Here is a 25047-nt window from a genome sequence, read left to right as displayed (position 1 = left end):
AAGCTCTCAGTTTTTCCCCATTGAGGATGATATTAGCATAGGGTCATTCATATATGGCTTTTATGATCTCCAGGTATGCTCCTTCTGTCCCTACTTTCTTGAGGGTTTTTATCAAGAAAGGATGCTGTATTTTGTCAGATGCTTTCTCTGCATCTTTTGAGAGGATCATATGGTTCTTTCTTTTATTGATGTGATGAATCACGTTAATTGTTTTGCAGATATTGAACCAGCCCTGAATCCCAGGTATAAATCCCACTTGGTCGTGGTGAATAATCTTTTTAATGTATTGTTGGGTCCAGTTGGCTAATATCTTGTTGAGGATTTTTGCATCCATGTTCATCAGGGAAATTGGTCTATTTTTCTCCTTTTTAGTGGGGTCTCTGTCTGGTTTTGGAATCAAGGTAATGCTGGCTTCACAGAAAGAGTTTAGAGGTTTTCCTTCCATTTCTATTCTCTAGAACACCTTCAAGAAAATAGGTGTTAACTCTTCCTTAAATGTTTGGTAGAATTCCCCTGGAAAGCCATCTTGGCTCTGGACCCTTGTTTTTTGGGAGATTTTTGATTACTAATTCGATTTCTTTATTGTTTCTGGGTCTGTTCAGATTTTCTGTTTCTTCCTATTTGTTTTGGTAGTGTGTATGTTTCTAAGAATTTTTCCATTTCTTCCATATTGCCCATTTTATTGGTGTATAATTGCTCCTAATATTCTATTGTTGTTTTTATTTCTGCTGTGTTGGTTGTGATCTCTCCTCTTTGATTCTTGATTTTATTTATCTGGGTCCTTTGCTTTTTCTTTTTGATCAAACTGGCTGGTGGGTTATCAATTTTGTTAATTCTTTCAAAGAACCAGCTTCTGGTTTCATTGATCTGTTCTATTGTTTTTTTTTGTTTTTTGGTTTTTTTTTTTTTGGTTTCGATAGCATTGATTTTTTCTGTAATCTTTTATTTCCTGTCTTCTGTTGGTTTTGGGTTTCATTTGCCATTATTTTTCCAGTTCCTTAAGGTGTAAGGTTAGGTTGTGTATCTGAGATCGTTCTTCCTTCTTTAGGAAGGCCTGGATTGCTATATACTTTACTCTTATGACTGCCTTTGCTGTGTCCCAGAGGTTTTGGATTGTGGTGCTATCATTTTCATTGACTTCCATACACTTTTTAATTTCTTCTTTAACTGCTTGGTTAGCCCATTCATTCTTTATAGTAGGATGTTCTTCAGTCTCCAAGTACTTGTTACCTATCCAAACTTTTTCTTGTGGTTGATTTCGAGTTTCATAGTGTTGTGGTCTGAAAATATGCATGGTATGATCTCAGTCTTTTTGTGCTTACTTAGGGCTGATTTGTGTCCCAGTATGTGATCTATTCTGAAGAATGTTCCATGTGCACTGACGAAGAATGTATATTCTGGATGAAATGTTCTGAATATATCTGTTAAGTCCATCTGGTCCAGTGTGTCATTCAAAGCCATTGTTTCCTTGTTGATTTTTTGATTAGATGATCTGTCCATTGCTGTGAGTGGGGTGTTGAAGTATCCTGCTATTATGGTATTACTATCGATGAGTTTCTTTATGTTTGTGATTAATTGATTTATATATTTGGGTGCTGCCACATCTGGTGCATAAATGTTTACAATTGTTAGGTCTTCTTGATGGATAGACCCCTTAATTATGATAGAATGCCCTTCTGAATCTCTTGATACAGTCTTTATTTTAAAGTCTAGATTGTCTGATATAAGTATGGCTACTCCGGCTTTGTTTTGTTGACCATTAGCATGATAGATGGTTCTCCATCCCCTTATTTTCAATCTGAAGGTGTCTTTAGGTCTAAAGTGGGTCTCTTATAAACAGCATATAGATGGATCTTGTTTTCATATCCATTCTGTTACCCTATGTCTTTTGATTGGAGCATTGAGTCCATTGACATTTAGCATGAGTACTGAACGATATGAGTTTATTGCCATTATGATGCTTGTAGAGTTGGAGTTTCTGGGGTGTTCTCTGGTGCTTTCTAATCTTTGTTGCTTTTGGTATTTATATATATATATATTTTCATCTTTTCTCCCTTCAGAGAGTCCCCCCTTAAAATTTCTTGCAGGGCTGGTTTAGTGGTCACACACTCCTTTAATTTTTGTTTGGGAAACTTTTTATCTCTTTTTCTATTTTGAATGACAGCCTTGCTGGATAAAGAATTCTTGGCTGCATATTTTTCTGATTCAGCACGTTGAATATATCCTGCCACTCCTTTCTGGCCTGCCAAGTTTCTGTGGGTAGGTCTGCTACAAACCTGATCTGTCTTCCCTTGTATTTTAGGGACCTTTTTTCCCTTGCTGCTTTCATGATTCTCTCCTTGCCTGAGTATTTTGTGAATTTGACTATGATATGCCTTGTTGATGGTTGGTTTTTGTTCAATCTAATGGGGTCCTCTGGCCCAGTTGGGCAGGGCTCAGTGTAACAGCTCTGTTCTCCACTAGATGGCGCTGCTAGCCTACCGGGATGGATTGTTGTGGCGCTTGTAGGTGCGTATGCACATGCACGGGAGCGGTGAAAATGGCGCCACCCAGCTACCCAGTCTCTAGTATTGGAACTCTGTTCTCCCCATCAACAGTTGTGCACCCGTCCTTTGTCTTCAGCTTTCCTCCACTCCCCGCTTTTTCACTGTCCGTGACCAGGCCCCAGGCAGTACCTCTCTCCCAAGTTTTGTCTCAGATGCGGCTTTTTTCCCCGGCCCCTTACTTCTGGGGGACTGTGGCTTTGACCCGTTCCGCCCCTCTGCAGGAGGGTCTCACTGAGCAATGGTTGAATGTCGACTGCACCCAGGAACGCTTGCTGGACCCTGCTGCTGCCGGTGTCCCGGGACTGCGGCCAGGTGCCAGCCCACCCTAGAAAAAGTTCGTGAGACAGTGTAGCAGCAGCTTTTCAGGGATTATGGAAAATCACAACACACATCTGGCACCAGGCTTCACCCTTCACAACCTTGTTCCAATACCAGTGGATGTGGCCATTTTTCTGGGGTCTGCTGGGGCCAGGTGGCCTCAACAGTCTCTACCAAATGTCCTTCCAGCAGTGGAACTGCTTTTCCCCGTGTGGCCCGAGAACGTCCGGATCCCTCTCTCTTCCTGGGGATTTGCCCTTCCCACCAGAGCACCACCAGGTATCAAGCTGTGGAGTTGCAGACTCTACGCTCCCCTTGTTTACAGTCTTAATGGAATTTAAACCCTCTCCTTTCTCCTTTCTCCCTTTTTAGTTTAGTCCCTGTGGCTGTTTCCAATTTTCCACTTTCTCTCCAGCTGCTTTTGGGGAGGGGTGCTTTTCCCATATCTCCCCCCTCCCCCGTCTCTGTCCTCTCTCTGCCCGCAAAAGCACCTCTCTGCCCTCCATGGCTTCTCTGTCCCCAAGTTCACCTCTTTGCACCATGTACATGCTGAATTCTGTGGTTCAGGTTGTGCAGATTGTTGTGTTAATCCTCTAATCATTTTTTTAGGTGTGCAGGATGGTTTAGTGTTGGTCTGGCTGTATTTCATGGACGTGAGACACACAAAAAACTTCCATGGTGTTCGCAAGTGTGTGCATTTTAAATTTGACACCTCAGGGTCTGGGAACTACAGATGGAAAATGTATAGACAGGTGCATTGAAAATGGATGGTTTGATGAATATTCTGGCTCTTTGATTTCTTTTACTGGCTAGTAATATTTGGCATGGTGTACACATTGTATTGTGTTTATATCCTGTGTGTGGTTCCTGGGCCTAGAGTGCTTAGGCTCGGAGGTTCTGTTTCCTGTTCCCAGCCGCCTGACCTTGAAGACGAATGAGCTGGTTGATCCTTTGGCTTGGCGAGATCCATATTATCTCCTTGGGACTTCTCCATTCCTGACTTCCCTTTCCCTGCCTCATTGTATATTGTGCGGGATTTCTTTCCCGGAAGATCCAGTTGTAAATGCCAGCTCACCTTTTTGCTTAGCCCTGCTTTTGGCTCTGTAACCAGGTATTGGCTTGACAGCTGGTCTGGTTTATTACGAAATCACAATAGCTTTGAATGTCGATACTCTAATTGTATACAACGCACTGTGTGAGATGTTACGACATTCAGTAAAATGAGTAAAGTATATACCTGTTCCTTAAGTAAATTCTAAACCACATAATCATGTATATGTTTTTCTTCCTTTTTTATGTTGTGGTAAATACACATAATGTAAATTTCACCATCTTAACTAGCTTTTAAGTGTACAGGTGACTGGAATTAAACACATTGACATTTTTGTGCAACCATCCCAACATCCATCCCCATAACTCTTTCCATCTTGTAAAACTGAAACTCTGTACCCCTTAAACACTAACTCCACATTCTTCCCTTCCCACAACCTCTGGCAGCCATATTAGTGGACTCCCTACAACATTTGTCTTTTTGTGACTGGCTTATTTCATTTAGTATATAATGTCGTCAAAATTCATCAGTAGTGTAGCATATTGCAAAAATTTTCTTTCTTTCTACGGGTGAATAATATGCCAGTGTGTTTTCCTTATCTGTCCATTTTTCCACGGACACTTGGGTTGATCCCAAATTTTAGCTATTGTAGGTAATGTTGCTGCTATGAATATGGGTGTATAAATATCTCTGAGACCTGCTTTCAGTTCTTTGGGGTACATACCTAAAAGTAGAATTGCTGGGGAATTCTTTTTTAATTTTTTGAGGAACTGCCATATTATTTTCCACGGTGGCTGCGCCATTTTCCATTCCCACCAACTGTACGCAGGGCCCCAGTTTCTCTGTATGTTTGCCAACATTTACTATTAGTAGTGGCCGTCCTAATGGATTGTTGCCGTTGTAATGGGTGTGACATGCTATTTTATTGTAGGTTTGATTTTCATTTCTCTCATGATTAGTCATGTTGGGTATCTTTTCATGTGCTTATTGGACATTTGTCTATCTTTGGAGAAGTGTTGCAGTTCTCTGCCCATTTTTGAATTGGGTTGTTGGTTTTGTTGAGTTTTAGAATTTCTCTGTATATTCTACCCATCCCTTACCAAATATATGATTCGCAGTTACTTTTTTCTGATTCTGTGGGTTGTGTTTTTACTCTATTGATAGTAAGTGTCTTTTGGAGAAAAAAATAATTTTTTAACTTTTCTTAAAGTCCCAATTTATCTGTGTTTTCTTTTGTTGCCTGTGCCTTTGGTGTCATATCCAGGAAATCATTGCCAAATCCAAGGTCATGAAGCTTTTGTTGTATGTTTTCTTCTAAAAGTTTTATTGTTTTTGGTCTCACATTTGGCACCTTTTGATCCAATATTGAGTTAAATTTTTTATATGGTGTTAGGAAAGGGCCCAAGTTCATTATTTCGCATGTGTATATGCAGTTTTCCTAGCACGATTTGTTGAAACAATAGTCTGTATCTCATTGAATGGCCTAGGCACCCTTGAGAAAAATCATTTGACTGTTTATATGTGGGTTTATTTCTGGGTTCTCTATTTTATTCCATTGGTCTGTATGTCTGTGTTACACCAACATCATACTGTTTTGATAACTATAGCTCTGAACTCAGTTGTGAAATCAGTAGTGTGAACTCTTTAGTTTTATTCTTTTTCAGTTTGTTTTGGCTGTTTGGGGTCCCTTGAGATTCCGTTTGAAATTTAGGATTTTTTTTTTTATTTGTGCAAAAAACCTCATTGGGATTTTGATAAGGATTGCATTGACTTTATATATCACTTTGGGTAGTATTGACGTTTTAACAACAATCATCCAATCTGTGACCATGTAGTGTATTTCTATTATGTCCCTTTCAATTTCTTTCAGCAGTGTTTTGTATTTTTTTAAGTCTTTCACCTTGTTTAATTGCTAAATATTTTACTTTTTCTTTTTTTTTTAAAATTTTTTAATGTTTATTTATTTTTGACAGAGAGAGAGAGAGAGAGCGAGTGAGCATGAGTCGGGGAGGGGCAGAGAGAGAGGGAGACACAGAATCTGAAAGAGGCTCCAGGCTCTGAGCTGTCAGCACAGAGCCCAACGTGGGGCTTGAACTCACGGACAGTGAGATCATGACCTGAGCTGAAGTTGGACGCTCAACCGACTGAGCCACCCAGGTGCCCCAATATTTTGCTTTTTCTGATATGGTTGTAAATGGAATTATTTTTGTAATTTACTTTTCAGATTTTTCATTGTTCATGAAATATAACTTTTTTGTATATTGATTCTGTATCCTGACACTTTGCTGAATTAATTTGTTCTAAGTTTTGTGTGTGTGTGTGGGGGGGGGGGGTGGGATTTCAGGATTTTCTACTTAGAAAATCGTATCATCTGTAAACAGATAATTTTACTTCTTCCTTTCCAATTTGGGTGCCTTTTGTTTCTTTCAGTTGCTCAGGCTAGAACTTCCAGAGCAATGTAGAATAGAAGTGGTAAAAGTGGATGTCCTTGGCTTGTTCCTAATTGCAAAGGACAAGATTTCAGTTTACCTGGAGTGTGATGTTCACTGTGAGTTTTTCCACTTACGGCTCTTATCATGGAAGGAAGTTTTCTTCTATTCCTAGTTTGTTGATTGTTTTTAGCACAAAACGGTGTTAAATTTTGTCAAGTGCTTTTTCTGCATCATTTGAGACAATCGTGTTGTTTTTTGTCCTTAATTCTGTTGATGTGGCATATTATATGGGTTGATTTTTGTATATTGAACTATCCTTATTACATTCCAGTAATAAATCCCACTTGGTTTTAATGTATAATTCTTTTAATGTGCTAATGAATTCTGTAGCTAGTATTTTGTTGAGGACTTTTTGCATCAATGTTCATAAGAGATACTGGTCTGTAATTTTCTTTTCTTGTGGTGTCATTGTCTAAATCATAATGCTGCCATTATAGAATAAGTTAGGGTGCATTCCCTTCTCTTCAGTTTTTTGGAAAAGCTTGAGAAGGATTTGGTATTCTTTCTTTCTCTTTTTTTAAGTTTATTTAATTATTCATTTATTTTGAGAGAGAGAGTGAGCACATGCATGCACGTGTGAGAAGGGAGGGGCAGAGAGAGAGAGAGAGAGAGAGGGAGAGAGGGAGAGAGGGAGAGAGGGAGAGAGGGAGAGAGAGGGAGAGAATATCCCAAGAAGGCTCTGTGCTGTCAGTACAGAGCCCAACCTGAAGCTCTATCTCACGATCACGAGATCGTGACCTGAGCCCATATCAAGAGTCCTGTGCTTAACTGACTAAGCCACCCAGGCATCACAAGGATTGGTATTCTTTAAGTGTTAGGTAGAATTCATCAGTGAAGCCATCAGGTTTCAGGCTTGTTTTGTTAGGAGATTTTTGATTACTGATTCAAGTTTTTGGTACTCACATACCTATTTAGACTCCCTATCACTTCATGACTTGTTCTTGGTAGGTTTTCTGTTTTCAGGAATTTGTCCATTTCAACCGGCTATCCAGTTGGTTGATACACACTTGTTCATAATATTCTCTTATAATCCTATATATTTCTTTTGAATTGGTAGTAATTGGGGTTCCTGGATGGCTCAGTCCATTAAGTGTCCAACTTCGGCTCAGGTCATGATCTCACAGTCTGTGGGTTCGAGCCCTGCGTCAGGCGCTCTGCTGACAGGTCAGAGCCTGGAGCCTGCTTCGGATTCTGTGCCTCCCTCTCTCTGCCCTTCCACTGCTCACTCTATCTCTCTCAAAGGTAAATAAACTCTTAAAATAATAATAATTTAAAAAAAAGCTAAAAAAAACCTAGAATTGGTAGTAATGTCCCACTTTCATTTCTGATTTTAGTAATTGAAGTCTTTTTTCTGAGTCCATCTAGCTAAAGGTTTGTCAGTTTTGTGGATCTTTTCATAGAACCAGGTTTTTTGTTGATTTTCTCTGGTGTTTTTCCATTCTCTATTTCGTTTATGTCCTCACTCATCTTTATGATTTCCTTCTGCTAGCCTTGGTTTTAGTTTCTTCTTTTTTTTTTTCCCTAAGTTCTAAAGTTAGGTGTTGATATGAGATCTTTATTTTTTTTGTACGTGTTTATAGCTCTGAATTCTCTCCTTAGCGTTGCTTTCTGTGCCTCCTGTAAGTTTTAGTATTTTGTTTTCCTTCATCACTATGTTCTCCTTTTCCATTGGTTGTTTAAAAGTGTATCGTTTAACTTCCACAGTTCTGTGAATTTTCTGGTTTTGTTGTTGATTTCTGATTTCATTCTTCGTGTTCAAAGAAAATACTTTAAAATCTATGGAGACTTAATTTGTGGCCTCACATATGGTCTGTCCTGGAGCATGTGCCACGTGTGTTCTGTGGCTGCTGATAGAGTGTGCTGTTTGATGGCTTTTATGGAGAGTGCAGTAGTAAAGTCTCCACCTACTTTTGTACAACTGTGACTTGTTTCAATTCTGTCTATTTTTGCTTCATATTTTGATGGTGTGTCCCTGGGGTATAAATGTTTATACTTGTTTTATCTTCTTGATGTATTGAATCTTTTATCAGCTTATCATGTGCTTCTTTGTCTTTTATAACTTTTTTTATTTAATGCCCCTTGTATCTGATATTAGTATAGCAACCCCTGCTCTCTGTAATTGCCTGGAATATTTTGTTCCATCCTTTTACTTTCAAACTATTTGTTTCTTTGGATCTGAAGTAAGTCTCTGGTAGCCAGCATATAGTTGGTTCATGTGTTTTTATTAATTCGGCCAACCTCCATCTTTTGATTGGAGAATTTAATCCATTTGCATTTAAGTTAATTACCGATAAGGAGGGACTGACTTCTGTCTTTGTGCTGTTTTCTACATGCCTTATACAGCTTTTGCCCCTAATTTCTTGCATTACTGTTTTCCTTTGTCTTTAGTTGATTTTTTATAGTGAAAATTTTAAGTAACTTACTCATTTCCTTTTATTTATATTTTCTATCTGTTTTCATTATGGTTACCATGGAGATTGCATTCAACATCCTAAGATTATAACACTAATTTGAATAGATACCAGCTTAACATCAGTAACATACAAAATCTGTGCTCCTTCACAACTCCAGCCCCATGTCATTTGGTTGTTGATGCTGAATCCCCCTAGTGAATTTCTCATTTTTCTTAACTGTACTTTTAAGCTTCACAATTTTTTTTTTAACTTTGTGTTCTTTTATTGACATTACTATTTTTTTATCCATTTTTTTTTTAATTAAAAAAAGTTTTTTTTAATGTTTATTTTTGAGAGAGACAGAGAGAGAGAGTGCACACGGGGGAGGGACAGAGAGAGGGAGACACAGAATCCAAAACAGGCTCCAGGCTCTGAACTGTCAACACTGAGCCAGATGTGGGGCTTGAACCCATGGACCATGAGATCGTGACCTGAGCCGATGTCGGACGCCCAACCGACTGAGCCACCCAGGTGGCCCCCATCCATTGTTTTCTTGATTTTTACATATTTTTATTATTTTTTGTAACATCTTTAAAACAGCTTTTTAAAAAAAATGTTCATTTATTTATTTTGATAGAAAGTGCACATGTGTGAGCGGGGAAGGGCAGGGAGAAGGAGAGAATCCCAAGCAATCTCCATGCTCAGCATGGAGCCCGATGCGGGGCTCTATCTCACAATGGTGAGATGACCTGAGCCAAAATCTAGAGTCAGATGCTTACCCAACTGAGCTGCCCAGGCACCTTTAAGACAGTTACTTTGTTTATTATTTTTAAAAATTTTTTTCCTTTTTTTTTTTCCTTCAATATTTGTTTATTCTTGAGAGAGAGAGACAGAGTGTAAGCAGGAGAGGGACAGAGAGAGAGGGAGACACAGAATCCGAACTCAGTCTCCAGCTGTCAGTAGAGAGCCTGATGCGGGGCTCGAGCTCATGAACTGCAAGACCGTGACTTGAGCCAAAGTCGGACACTTAACCGACTGAGCCACCCAGGCGCCCCGAGACAGTTGTTTTCAAGTCTTTGTGTAGCATATCCGCCATAGATCTCTTTTAGGGACAGTTTCTGTTGATTTATATATATTTTTCCTGTTTCTTCGTATGCCTTGTGAATTTTTTCAGCACCTAATGTTTGAATCTAATAATTCAAATGGAAATCAGATTCTCCCCCTTCACAGGTTTGTTGTTCATTTGTTATTGTTTATTTTTTAATTGTTGTAGGCTCTGTTTGTGCTGAGAATCAGCCTGAGGTGGGAACCTAAGATCTTCTCAGTTCTTTTCTGATCCTTCTTCTGGTCGTATGTGGTCACTTTCTAATTTGCACATACGCGGAGTTGTTTCTGAGTGTCCTAATCTTTAATATCTGCTTCCCCATAGGGGAAAAAGTGAAAAATGAAGGGAGAAGTAGGGACGCGGAGTCTTTACATCTTCCAGCAGTCACTGCAGTTCAGCTGGAGAGGCGGGGACTTTGAAAGGTGTGGGGAGGTGCCGCAGTGTCTTGTGCCTCCGTGATAGGAAACGGCGATGGGAGCAAGATTCCTGATAGCTTGAGGGCAGGGTCCTCCCCCACACCCACAGGCTGTGTGCGACCTGGCTCTGGGTAAGGCGTGGGTAGGGTGGGGGCTGCTACTGTGCTACCGGCTGACCTTACCCGCAAGTTGCCGTCCAAAGTTGTAGGCCTTTCGCAGATACCAGAGTCCTGAAATTGTTACATGACGCAGACTGTGCCAGTGCAGGTTCTTATCAAGGTGAGGAGCCTTCCTGGAGCTTCCCAATCCAGCATCTTCCTAGAATCCTCTCCATCCATCATCATGTTTTCTTTTTTTTTTTTTTTTTAATTTATTTTTGGGACAGAGAGAGAGACAGAGCATGAACGGGGGAGGGGCAGAGAGAGAGGGAGACACAGAATCGGAAACAGGCTCCAGGCTCCGAGCCATCAGCCCAGAGCCTGACGTGGGGCTCCAACTCACGGACCGCGAGATCGTGACCTGGCTGAAGTCGGACGCTTAACCGACTGCGCCACCCAGGCGCCCCATCATCATCATGTTTTCTTACGCAGAGTAAGTTGCATCTTAAGAGAAGTAAGGTACCATCGGTGACAAAGGAGTTTCAGATAAGATAGGTTCATCTTTCATCGAGTCTGGGTAACTTCCCATAAGGTTCTTGATCTTTTTCAGCCTCAGTTTCCTCTCTGAAAGTTAGGGATAGTAATACTAATAGCAAGACTTCTGGGAGGATAAACGAAACAGTGTAAAATGCATGCTTGAGTGTCCAGCATTCAGAAACCATCTTTTACTGTTATTAGCACCAACCTCCCCCAAATGATTTTAAAGGCTGTGACGATTTTTACACAGATCAATGGCTGATGGTGATAAGGGTAATTCTTTCAGGTAAAGTGATGGAGAAATAAGAGTATAGTTTAAATATGTTGGAACAACTGTTTGAAGCAAAGGATGTGGCATAGTGGTTAATGGAGGTGGAATAAGAGAAAACGTAGCTGTAAGTGTTTTTGAATTCGGTATCAGTAGGAGAAAGTTGGACTGCTGCCACCTGCCCCCCCCCCACCCCCTCACCCCGCTTTTTCAGAACTAAAAGCAGCTTCAGAAAGGGAACAGTTGAAAGAGACCGTAATTATTAGAGTAAGCTTTTGGAGCTGGCGGGGGAAGGTAGAATCGGTAACCCTGGTGGAGAGATTCATTTTAGGTTGGAGAGTTCCTGGCCATAGGAAGCTTAAAGAATTTAAGATTTTGTAACTATATTTTGTTAGTTTCTAAGTACGTTATTTTTCCTTTGTTCGGGATTTTGATCTTTGCAAACAGGGATCATATTATCATTTGAAGATCTAATCAGATCCTGCTGATAGAGGAGTATCTCTTACATTTGTTTTAAAGGATCAAAAAGTTTGTCATACTTCTGGAAATATTTTTAAAACCAAGATGAGGGCTCCCAATATTTAACATTTCCTGAGTTTTTGGTTTTTTTCTTTGCTTTACGGTACTTGAGTATGGAAGGATGTGGCTGGCCCCCAGTATGCTTTTTGTAAGGTGTAGCTCTGTAAAGGGCTTATTATTTTGTACAATCGAAGCTTTGAAGAATATTGTACTTTGTCAATTGATTAAAAGTAAATAAGGTTCTGTGAGTGAAACAGAATATGCTGGTTTGAAGTGGTAATGTCTGAGTCTACAATAATTTTAGCATACTTAAATTTATTTTTGACCCAAAAGAGCAGAGAGAAACAGAATTCTGAGTCACATGGGCTTTTATTCTTCCCCCACAAAAACAGATATCAGTATGGGTTTTTAAAAGTGTAACTCTGATTTTTAAATTATTTCAGAACTTGTGATATTTAAAGATGCTCTTTAAAAGAAAAAAGTGAATACGTTAAAATTTTTAGTTTTCACTTGCTTTGTGTGGTTTAGGTATCACATTTGACATTTTGTTATACATTTGAGCCCTTTGAAATATTTTAATTTGTGAAAATTGTTATTTCATCTCTTCGGTTTCCATACTTTAAAAATTGTCTGCCACAGATGCTTTTGAGGAGTTAAGAGTTCTGCTAAATTGAATGCCCAATCTGTCTGTGCTTTTGAGGTGTTTTCATTCCTTCCTGGCCTGTGGCCAGATGACCACCTGTGCACAGATCAGTAGGTGTGGTGACCCAGCTGTGTTATTCTGTCATGACAGTTGTGGTCTCTCCAGGATTTTCCATCTTCCTTGGACGGCCACGGCCATTTCTTTCTGGTTTTGGCTTGCACCAGTTGGCCTTCAAAGACCTTTTGTTTTCTGACAGTTGAAGAAATTGGTTGGCGTTCGTACCTTTAGGCAATTATTTAATTGTTTACAGATAACTGAAAGTATCTACCAAAGGTTTCTAATGATGAATCCCTTTATTTTGTTGGAGCTTTGTCATGTCGAAATGACTGGTCATTATAATTCCTGGTGATAGAATTGTTTTTAACCCAAAGAGCGTCAAAAGCTCATTCTTTCTTTTCGGATTTTTTTTTTTTTGTGCGTATTTTTCCTGTGTGTTAGGACAAATCTCCCTTTTTAACTGTAAGGCATAGTAGATTTAATGCTTGAGATCGTGCTATTATAACGTGCTTGGAGAAATATGCTTTATTGAAATTTTCACTTTATCAAAATAATACAGAGCATTGTTTTGATAACTGCAGATAAAGATGAACCTATCTTATACAATATTGAGTTTAGAACTTCAAACACATATCACATCAACAATCCTAATTAACCCCAGGGGAGCAGTTTAGTGAAGAATATTTTGAATTCTTAATGTAACATTTATACTTACTGGCTTATTTTGATTATTATAAATGTTTCCGAATATCACCTGGTTTTATTGAAATGTTTTAGTGAATTTTCATGAGTGAGTTTTCCATGGGGGTTACATTTCCACCTTTCTGAAGTGAGCCAGTAGGAAAATATGACTTGGTTTCCGCAGTTGATTTAAGCCAACCTCTCAGTAGCACATCTGGTCCATAAAGTTAGGTACACCTGGAACATGATAATGCATCATTATTTCCTCACAGAATTGTTTAGAGCAGTCACATTGGACAACCAGTGGCCGGCACTTAGTGATCACTTACTAGGTACAGACACTAAGTCCTTTACATGTGTTAATTCATTTATGTCATAAATGTTTCAAATGCGCATTTCCCTTTCCTTCTTTTCTGTCTTCCTTCTCCTTCAGGTGGGTGCCCCTCGAGAGAGTTACTTTTAAGATACAGCCCAAGTCAGAAATAGTAGTAGCTTTTATTAAGATTAGTCTCTTTATTAAGTTTCACCATTAGCCTCTTTATTAAGATTACGCCTTTGACTTCAGCTCAGGTCATGATCTCATGGTACATGGGTTTGAGCCCCGAGTCAGGCTCTGTGCTGACAGCTCGGGGCCTGGAGCCTGTTTCGGATTCTGCATCTCCCTCTCTCTCTGCCCTTCCCCCTGCTCTCTGTCTCTCTCTCAAAAACAAACGTTAAAAAAAAAAAAAACAGTTTGTCAGCTTCATTTATGGAGCTCTCCATTGGTGATAGAAATAAGGGAAAGGGGTCAGGTCAGGAGACTCGAAGTAGTATCAGGAGGTCCAGAGAGCAGACCCCCGGCAAGAGCGCTGACTGACCCAGAGGAACGTGTGTCGTCGGGGGTGTAACCGGGGATGGAACGGTAGGGCCTGAGCATGTCTTGGTGCCACTTGAAGAGAAAGGCAGAGAGGACCTGAGCAGTAGAATATAAAAAGATGTGGCAAATCACACGAGTTGACACATTTTGCCCCTGAGCCAGTAGGAGGATGAAAAACAAAGTTTGTAGACAGACAGGAGATAACTGGTGTGGGCTCGTGGATGAAAAAGCAGCTTAGCCTTAGGTTTCCAAAGGATAAAAGAGAGACACACATGTTTTAGAGAAATAACTTCGTGTACAGGACCATAAGGACTGGCCACATTACTTGTATGCCATGTCGGCTGGTTGATGGTTTTATTACTTGCATCCATACGTAGCTAGGATGTTTGACACACATTTATTCTGGGGAGTCAGATTGGTATGGAAACAGCATGAAGTTCGAAATTCAGCAGGCCTTGAGGCGCCTGGGTGGCTCGGTCAGTTAAGCGTCCGACTTTGGCTTGGGTCATGATCTCCAGGTTCACGGGTTCAAGCCCCCACCTCAGGTTCTCTGCTGACAGCTCAGAGCCTGGAGCCTGCTTTGGATTCTGGGTCTCCCTCTCTCTCAGCCCCTCCCCCACTCATGCTCTGTCTCTGTCTGTCTCTCAAAAATAAACAAACATTAACAAAGTTTAAAAACAAAGAAAAAAGACATTCGGCAGGCCTAGATTTGAATCTCAGCTATAACATGTCTTGAGCAAGCTACTCCCCCCTACCCGCACTCAGTTTTACTGAGACATAGTTGACATATAAGTTCAAATTATGCAATGTAATGATTTGATATATGTACATATATGAAATGCTTACTACAGTCCCTTTAGTTAACCTATTTCACTTCACGTAACTCTTTTTTCTTGTGATAAGAGCTTTTAAGATCTAGCTCTCAGAAATTTTCAAATATATGATAACAATAGTGGCAATTATAATCACCATTACACCTGTGGAACTTAAGTATCTTAGAACTAGAAGCTTATACCTTCACATTACCTTCACCCGTTTCCCACCCACACTCCCCATTTCTGGCAACCACCAGTCTCTTCTGTGTTGCTAGGAGTTTGTTTTTGGGTTCCACCTATAAGTGAGGTCATACACTATTTGTGTTTCTGTCTGACTTACTTCATGTAGCATAATGCTGTCAATGTTCATCCATGTTGTTGCAAATGGCAAGATTTCCTTCTTTTTTATGGCCGAATAATGTTCCATTGTGCGTGTGTGTGTGTGTGTGTGTATATACACATATTTTTTATTCGTTGGGTTATCTGTCGGAGAGACTTAAGTTGTTTCCATGTCTTGGCTCTAGTAAATAATACAGTGAAAATGAGCATGCAGATACCTCTTTGAGATAGTGACTCCCTTTCTTTTGGATATATACTCAGAAGTGCAATTGTTGGATCACGTGGTTGTTGTATTTTTAACTTTTTGAGGAACCTCCGTACTGTTTTTTTTATAGTGGCTGGACCAGCACTGGCCACCAACAGTGGCCAAATATTTCCTTTCTTTTGTCTACATCCTTGCCAACACTTGTTATTTCTTGTCTTTTTGATAATAGCCTTTCCAAAAGGTGTGAGGTGATACCTCATTGTGGCTTTGATTTACGTTTTCTTAACAATCAGTGCTGTTGAGCACCTTTTGAGGTACCTATTGGCCATTTGAATATCTTCTTTGGCCATTTTGAATTGGATTATTTGTTTTCACTGTTGAGTTCCTTATATATTTTGGGTATAAAGCCCCCATCAGACATTATGGATCTCTTATTATGGAATGATAATCAAATATTTAAATGACTTATTAGGAATTAGATATGTGGTTTGAAAATACTTTCTCCCATCTTGTAGGTTGCCTTTTCATTTTGTTGATTATTTCTTTTGCTGTGCAGAAGCTTTTTAGTTTGATGTAGTCCCACTTGTTTGTTTTTGATTTTGTTGCTGTGCGTAAGTATCACATCTGAAAAGTAATTGCCAAGACCCATGTCAAGGAAGTTTCTTCCTGTGTTTTCTTCTAGAACTTTTATGGTTTTCTACAGTCTTACACTTAAGTCTTCAGTCCATTTCAAATTAATCCTTGTGAGTGGTATAAGACCGTGGTCTTGTTTCATTCTTCTGCGTGGGAGCATCCAGTTTTCCTGGCAACATTTATTGAATAGACTAACGTTTTCTCCACTGAGTATTCAATGAGTCAAGTACTAGTTGAGTGTATACGCATAGGCTTACTTCTGGGCTCTTCATTCATTTCCATTAGTCTATTTGCCTGTTTTTATGCCAATACCAGGCTCTTTTGATCACTGTGCCATTGTAATCTTGTGTGAAATCAGTAAATGTGATGCTTCCAACAATGTTCTTCTTTCTCGGGATTGTGTTGGCTATTAAGAGTCTTCTGTAGTTCCACACAAATTAATAGGATTGTCTTCTTTTTCCTTAAAAAATGCCATTGGATCTTGATAGGGATTACATGGCGTCTGTAGATGCTTTTGCGTAATATGGACATTTTAACAATATTAAATCTTCCCATCCATCGGCATAGGATATGTTTCTAATTATTTGTATCTTCTTCAGTTTTTTCCATCGGTATCTTATTGTTTTCAGTGTATAGGGTTGTTTTTACCTCTTTGGTTAAATTTATTTCTAAGTATTTTGTTGTTTTTGGTGTTGTCATAAATGATATTTTCTTTATTTCTTTTTCAGATAAATTTTTGCTAGTGTATAGAAATGCTAGCCTTTTTTGTATGTTGATTTGGTATTCTCTAACTTTACTGAATTCATTGATTAGATCTAACACTTTTCTTGGTGGAGTTTTTGGGATTTTTTTATGTGTATAAGATCATGTCATCTACAAATGTAATTGTACTCTTCCTCTCCAATTAAGATGCCTTTTATTTCTTTTTCTTGCCTAATTACTCTGGTAGGACTTAAATCACTGTGTTGATGGGAGTACCATTCCTATTTAGAGTGGATAGCTTTGTCTTGTTTTTGACCTATGAGAAAAAACTTTGAACTTTCACCATTGAGTATGATGTTAGCTGTGGACTTCTCACATATGGTCTTTATTGTGTTGTGGTACAGTATTCTACACCCAATTTGTTGAGAGTTCTTATTATGAATGGATGTTGACTTTTGTCAGATAGTTTTTCTGCATCTATTGAGATAGACATATAATTTTTATCCTTAATTGTATTAATGTGTTGTATCACATTTATTCATCTGTGTCTGTTGAATCATCATTGTTTCCACGGGATGAATTGTACTTGATGATGGTGTATGATCCTTGTAGTATATTGAATTTAGTTTGCTAGTATTCTGTTGAGATTTTTTGCATCCTGTATTCATGAGGGATATTGACCTATAGTTTTCTTTTCTTAAAGTGTCCTTATCTGGCTTTGATATCAGGATAATACCAACCTTGTAAAATGAGTTTGAGAGTGTTCGCTCCTCTTCTGCTTTTTGGAAGAGTTTGAAAAGAATTGGTATTCATTTTTTTTAGGTATTTGATAAAATGCAACAGTGAAACCATGTGCTCCCGTGCCTTTTGATGGTAGGATATGATATGATCTCTTTACTTATTATTGATCTATTCAGATTTTCTGTTTCCTCATGATTTAACTTTTGTGGGTTGTATATTTCTGGGAATTTGTGTGTTTCTTCTAAGATTGGCCAATTTTTGGCCTGTAGTTGTTCATAGTATCTTAAGACTTGTATTTCTGTGGTATCAACTGTATTATCAGACAGTTTTAAAGTAGATTCTTCATCTGTAAGATGGAGATAGTAACATTCAACTCTAGAATGATGAATGAGATAATGTGTATAAAACATCTAGAAAAGTATCTGATGGTTAATCAAGGCTAAACAAAAGTGAGTTAGTCTTGGGGCGCCTGGGTGGCTCAGTCAGTTAAGTGTCCGACTTCAGCCCAAGTCATGATCTGGTGGTTCACAATTTCGTGCCTGGCATTAGACTCTGTCCTGACAGTTCAGAGCTTGGGAGCCTGCTTCAGATTCTGTGTCTCCCTCTCTCTCTGTCCCTCCCTGGCTCACACTCTGTCTCTGTCTCTGTCTCTCTCTCTCTCAAAAGTAAATAAACATTAAAACAAAATTTTTTTTTTTTTTTTAAAGTGAGTTACTTTCCTAGGGAGAGGCCAACAATAATTTTCTCTTTTCCCTTCTCATGGAACAGATGGGAATTGAAAAGAGAAGACCGATAGCAATTGGGAGACTAGAATTTGTGCTAATAAGAAAGAGGCCATGATCTGTGTTTTATCTAAAAACAAAACAAAACAAAAAAATGGCTTAAGAAGAAAAGAGGGTTAGTTTTTTAAGATTATATAGTTGGATAAACAGTAAAAATCATTTCAAGTGTATGTGTTACTTAAGAGTGCCATGCAGGGGCACGTGGGTGGCTCAGTCGGTTGGGCATCTGACTTTGGTTCAGGTCATAATCTCATGGTTCTTGAGTTTGAGCCCCGTATTAGGCTCTGTGCTGTCAGCTCACAGCCTGCTTCAGATCCCTTGTCTCCCTCTCTCTCTCTCTGTTCTCCCCACTCCCCACATACTCTCTCTCAAAAATAAGAAAACAATAAAAAAAAAAAAAGTGCCATGCAAAAATTACCAAAAATTAAGCATTACATATTTGGCCGCTGAGTACAGTGATTCCATATATATTTATAGTCAAATATTAACAAAATTACACATTGGTCAGGTTCAATTGTTAAAAGTTCAGTTTTCCTCATTTTGAAATTTTAAAGCATTTATGTGATGATGGTGTTTTAAACCATGCTACTCATTGTAACAGTTGAATCAATGAAGATGTTTTTTTTTTTTCGTTTGGTTTTGTTTGGTGGTGTTAAGCCTTTTTGGTGTAGGACTGTTTTATTATGTTGTAGCTGTTTCTTTTATTTTTTTTTAATTTTTTAAATGTTTTTATTTATTTTTGAGACAGAGACAGAGCATGAGCAGGGGAGGGGCAGAGAGAGAGGAAGACACAGAATCCGAAGCAGCCTCCAGGCTCCATCGATGCGGGTCTTGAACTCACAGACTGTGAGATCATGACCCGAGCTGAAGTCAGACGCTTAACTGACTGAGCCACCCAGGTGTCCTGCTATTTCTTTTATAATAACAAAATTTATTTAAATTACATTAAAAAATTATGAGAGTAGAGCCAACATTTTAGTTTTTCAAAGATAATTCTCTATCATGTCTACAGAATATTGGGATTTTTTTTTTTTTTCAAAACTAATAGTGTTATTCTCCTTGTTTACTTTCTCTAATATAATCTTAGGGAGTATTCATTGGACTTGTTTTAATATTCATTTTTTTTCTGACTTCAGGAGTGAAAAATACTGTCTTAAAATTTCTAAGGCTATGGTGTATTTTTTTGTGAGAATGCTATGTTGCCTTTTTATTCTTATATCATTAGTTACATGAATATGCACTATCATTTATAAATGATACAGTATACATAAGCAATACTACATTTTTATTTTTATGATTGCCAAGCAATGTCAGTGGTTTAAAACAATCTTGAATTTCTTTTCATTAATCATTGTAAGTATTTATAAACTTTGTTCCTCATGGATATGTTCATTTCAAGATAATACTATGTGATTTGTACAACCATTTTTGAGTAGTTGAAACTTAAAAGAATTGCAAATTGAAATTTCTTTGCCTGGTGGAAATAAAATAAGTATGAAGTATGGTGGATATTGGCTTTTTAAATATTTCTCATATAAAGTGGCACATGTCACTAAGCTACCATTTTGGTGTATGTTTGGGGTGTTTTTTTCCCATGCTAAGTATGTACTGACTTTAAAAATTGGAGCTTCATTTATTGCTATCATTTGAACAGGTGTCTCAATGCTTGTACCTACTGCAAAACTAAACATGCCAGAGGGAATTTGGCGAGTTATCCAATTGATGAACTAGTCGATAGAGCCAAACAGTCTTTTCAAGGTAAGAGTTTCTAGAATCATGTGCTCTTTGACCACTCTTCTGTCTCCGTATGATGTATCTTGAACTTTATCACCCATTTTCACTTAATAGAAGAGACAAAAAAAAAAAAATGATTGACCATCTGAAGTGTGTTAAGACTTTTGTGGACTGAGGTGAAATACTTTTCAAGATTTCTACCTCTTTCTTTGGTAATTTTTGGACCATTTAGAAAATAGAGTGAGTAAGTGTTTCCAGGAGTGTTGGAAAAGGTAGATTCTACTATCAACTAATAAAGTTAGCCCTCTTTATCTGCAGGACTGTTGGACCAGTGCAGAGTGGCACTGGTAGAGAGTCCTAATGAGAATAATTCTTTGTGTGGGTGGCCAGCTACTTCTGAATCATCAGTTGCTGGAAAATGTGATTGTTTAGGTATCTCTCAGCATATAATAAGACTTATCTTTAACATGAGTCACGGCTGTGTTGATACATAACTGCTTATTAAACCATAAACTCCCTCTTTTGTCTTTGTTTATAGTATGTGTGTATAACATTGGTGTTTCTTTACGCCCAGCGTGATATAATCTATTGTCTCATAATCTTGTGGGTTAATAGTTATTGGCGATGTACTTTCCCTTTTAACACGTAAGTCAAATGCTGCTTTTAGTACACCCTCAAAGTCATAGTATGAGTTCTTTATTTAAATAGTACTTTAAATAAAGTGAGCGTTTTTTTATTTAATCTATGTAAAGCTTTTGTCAACATGAATTTGGAATGCTCTTTGTAATAGAAAAGTACCCTTGACCGATTAACATCTAACAATTTTTTTTTCCTTCATTCACATTCAACTTGTATTGAACAAGAAATAAAAGGCAACACATCGACTCTTACCAATATTCTGTTTCAGAGCCAGGTAATTATCTTATCTGAAGAACAGTCTGAGTGATTGTCTTCTGTACAACACGACTATGTTAAGGCTTTTTCAGAAAGGGCATAAATTTGCACAGGAACTTAATCTACTTGAAAAATGATGCCTTTGCTGGTATTCTGAGTTGGTGTTTATTTTTCCCCATATCTGTCAGATAATGGGGATATTAAAACTCTATGGTCTGTCCACCAAACACTGCAAATTGGTAGGAGTATGATTTAGTTCTTTCAAAGGACTTTTCCAACACTATGCATTTCTAACTGCAACTAAATATAACTGGAAAAAATCTTCTCATTTTACTCTGACAATTTATTTTACAAACGTGAAACTGTTCAGTCACCATCTAGAAAGTGAATGTATTCCCTTGGCTCCCTTGCATCTATCCCCCACCTATAACCTATACTGACATTTTGACGTGATTGCTTCGTGACTTAGCATGGACACATTTATGTATTACATTTGACTTGAGGTAAAAACCAGAAAGGAATAATCCTAGTTTTTATAAACTATAGAATTTTGCTAAAGATAGCCAGCTCAGCTCTCTGACACATCTTTAGAAATGCCCCCTGAGCAATACAAGTACGGTGTGTGACTGCTGCAGACTTGAGTCGTCACTGACCATCGTCACATCCAAGTGGGTTGGCCAGTTATGGTGAATGTTTCAAAGTATATATCAGAGGTCAGCAGTGACTTAGTGTTTATTTATAGGCCAAGTATTAGAAGAGATTTAGTTAGTATTGCTTTCATCCACACGAGTATGTGTGTGTGTCTGCGTATGTGCCTTTTGGTTCCTGACCGTGGAATGTTGGCAATGTAACCTTTTTCTATTGTCTTCTACCTGTATAGTAGAGTCGAAACGGAATGCTACTTTTTGGACTGGTGAACTCATTTGGTTGATGTATGGTACTCTTACTAGAATATTGAGATCATAACTTCCTAGGCAAGCCAGTGTGGTTAGGAAAAGTTTGAGTCATTAGCTATTTGATGTGCTTTGCCATAGGAGAGTTGGAACTGGAAACAGTGTTCTGCTGCTTACCAGCTGCTATGGTCTGAGGAAGGTACTTGGCCCCTCCAAGCCACGGTTTTCTCATTACTGTGACACTTAGCGCTGCTGGTAGTTAGAATTCCATATAGCTTCTACAAAGTAATTGCCTGTGTTCTTTTTTTGAAGCAGACATGTTACTTAAACTGAAGGAATTTAAAGTGAATCCAAGAAGTCTAATTTTGAGTGAGAATATTGGAACATCTATAACAGACATTAATGACTAGAGTCAAATGACAGGTTTTCTTTTGCTGTTAAAATATGTTTTATGAAAAACGTCTCTATAAATAGAAACTACTTAGTGTGACAGTTACCTCTCGTTCTCTTAATTTGAGAAAAGCAGATTCATGCTGAGGATGGCCTTACATTCTTTTTCCACTCCAGGAACTATCCGTTGCTAACTTACATTTTAAACACACTGAGTTAGTTCATTATCTTTCTTTCTGCAGAAGACATTGGGATTTTACTGATCTGACAGAATTTCTGTGCTTGAGCTTTAGAATTGTAAAGCATAATTATGAAGGTAAATATAATAGAAGAAAAACCTCTTATATCTAGGACTCTTGCATATTTAGTTCTTTAGTAATCCAGGTGTTAGGAATATTTTTTGAGCTAGAACCCCTGAAATTCTTCACTACACCATTATTCAGTGGTCCTATAATTAATAATAAACAGTACAGTTCTTTGAAAAGCTACTTTAAGATGAAAACTCGTAAGTATGCTCTTAATAAATTTTTGTAAGAGGAAAGTCAGTGGAAGTTAAAGGAAAAGTACATGTCCTTTCTTTTTCTTAAATTTTTTGACGACTGACTGTGTATGCGAAATACAGAGTGATTTATAAAAACTCTGAACATATTGTAGAATGGGGATAGAACCCAGGTTGCCTGTCAGATGATAGAATCAGCACAGCACAATTTCTTTCTGAATAGCATATTTATGAAATATTTTATATTCATAAAAATTTATTTCTTAAAAGTTTATTTCTTAGTAGTCTAATGAATGAAGAGACTAAGGGTTGACCCAACGGCAAGGGAGCATTCAGAAGAGGTTCTGAAATAATCATGAAATCATTCTGAATGTACAGTGGTTTCCCAAAGAGCTAAAATTATACTGACTATACATTTCGGCTGCCAAAAAATGAGAAAGAGAGCTCGTTAAATTTTGAATGGATAGCATTACAATCAGAATTACTTATATTTTAAAATAGAAACTTTACCTTTTACCAAAAAAAATACATATATATTATTTAGTTTATATTTAGTTGGTTTCCTAGCTTTTTGTGTTTTTTTTTTGTTTGTTTGCTTTTGTTTTGTTTTGTTTTTCTTTTTCTCTCATCCTGGTCCCCTTGATATTTTCACCTTCTCAACATGTTTCTCATTTTTGTGGCCAGTTCTGAAAAGAAGATTTATCAGGTAACGGCAGCTTCTTATCTCATTGTTCTAACAGACTTGGGACACCTTCCCCCTCACCTCCTCATCTGTGCTGAGATTTAGGTTTTAAAAATTCCTAGGCATCACAGTTTGGGGGGACTGGGGTTTGACGTGGTTGCATTTTAGATACCTAGAAAAACATGTCAAGCTATGACCAGGACTTTGTTGGGGCCAGAATGAATTTACAAGCTCGTGTTTTCTAGGATATTCGTATTGATTTTTCTCTAGCAGGTAATCAATCAGTTTCAGTTGTATAAGTGATGGAGCAAACCTTTTTAAGTGTGCCGGGTGAGTGGTGTGGAAACAACACCTTTCACTGCCGTCTCTGGAATCAAAATGTGGAGATGATGGATGAGCTATTTTTATAGCTATTGCGTGCTTTTCTAGATCTCATTTGTGTGTCGGTCCTGTTTTTTTCTTCCTCATAAATTTAAAAAACCCTCGCAAGAAAGTGGCCTAAACCAGTTATGGAAAGGTAAATAAATTGAGATGAAATATTCAAAGCAGGGAGAAAATTTCTTGGTGCTCAGTGATTTTAATATTCCTGTTGAAATTTTTAAAAAATGAATTCTGTTTTATTTGAGACTTGCAGAGATACTGTCTGCTGCGTGTAGGATTAATTATGAAATGCAACTGGAAAACATTACTTCCTGACCTTTTGTATAGGAAAGGATATGAGCAATATTTGATTTTCGGAAGGATGAACTTAGATTGTTGAGTTACAGTGTATATCAAGCCACATTTATCTCATCACCTTTAGCAATGACTACTATATATTGATTTTGATCAGAGATCAAAAAAGAGATCAGTAATTGCATCCTGTTAATTTATGTGGCAGTTATGAGTGTCTCTTTTATTCCTTTATCTTTTCATTTGTGCCATGTTCAAAGAGAGAAATTTCTTTCTTCCATAGGATTAATAATATTAATTTGAATGTTATCCATTTGGAGGATTTTAGGCAGCTTACATTAAATGATGGAGCATGTAACGGACCCTGAAAATAAAAGCTGTATAAAATGTGTTGTGTTTACAAAAAGGGAAAGTAATTCTACTAACTGGTGAATCCTGGCTCTCCAGAAGAATAAGGAAATATGATTTATGTACTTTGACATGAGTGTGAAAAAGGAAGTATATAGTTTATAATGAAACATATACATGTTTGAGGCTGTAGACACTAAGAATTATGTTCCTTTCCTAAAAGACATTGAATGATGTAATAAAAATCCTTTAGCTGGTAATATATAGAAATGCCAGGTATAGCCTCTACATGGTGTTTTCTCCTGTTGCTTCTTTAAGAAACCCAAAGTATAATATTAAATGGTAACTTTTCAAAGAAATTTTAACGAGACACCTACATGCCACGTACATAATACATGTAACTTGGTAAGGGGACCCGATGCCTAAACAGGTATTTGTCCGATATCTGATCTAAATAAGTGAGGTTAATCACTTTGATTTTGAAGAAAGCTAGTTAAGGCTGTCCATGGCAAAGCAGAGTGTAATTTACCTGGCCTCTGCCTCTTCAGATCTCTGAGTTTCTAAGTCAGCGGGGTTCAAACCTTTTTTTAGCAATAAAGGGAATCTTTTCTTCAAATGAAATTTGAAAAGAGCCAAGGTATCATGGTTGAAGCAGAGGTGAGACCCTGTTTAATGAGCCCTAACCTCAGAGTCTTTCCCCAGAACATTTAGAATCCAGCTGAATAGTCTGGTGTACAG

At 37.9% G+C, this 25047-nt stretch overlaps 1 protein-coding gene across 5 annotated transcripts in view; it reads left to right on the top strand.

Moving 5' to 3' along the window:
* CDKAL1 (CDK5 regulatory subunit associated protein 1 like 1) overlaps nucleotides 1–25047 on the top strand; it is a 707644-nt gene that overhangs the window by 286600 nt on the left and 395997 nt on the right. For all 5 annotated transcript variants that reach the window (XM_042937784.1, XM_042937785.1, XM_042937782.1 and 2 more), the window contains exon 9: nucleotides 19852–19955. In XM_042937784.1, the coding sequence (XP_042793718.1) occupies nucleotides 19852–19955 (104 nt within the window). The remainder of the gene's footprint in view (nucleotides 1–19851; nucleotides 19956–25047) is intronic.

The sequence above is a fragment of the Panthera leo genome, chromosome B2, assembly GCF_018350215.1.
Source record: "Panthera leo isolate Ple1 chromosome B2, P.leo_Ple1_pat1.1, whole genome shotgun sequence".
Lineage (NCBI taxonomy): Eukaryota > Metazoa > Chordata > Mammalia > Carnivora > Felidae > Panthera > Panthera leo.
This window is presented reverse-complemented; position numbering and strand designations above follow the sequence as displayed.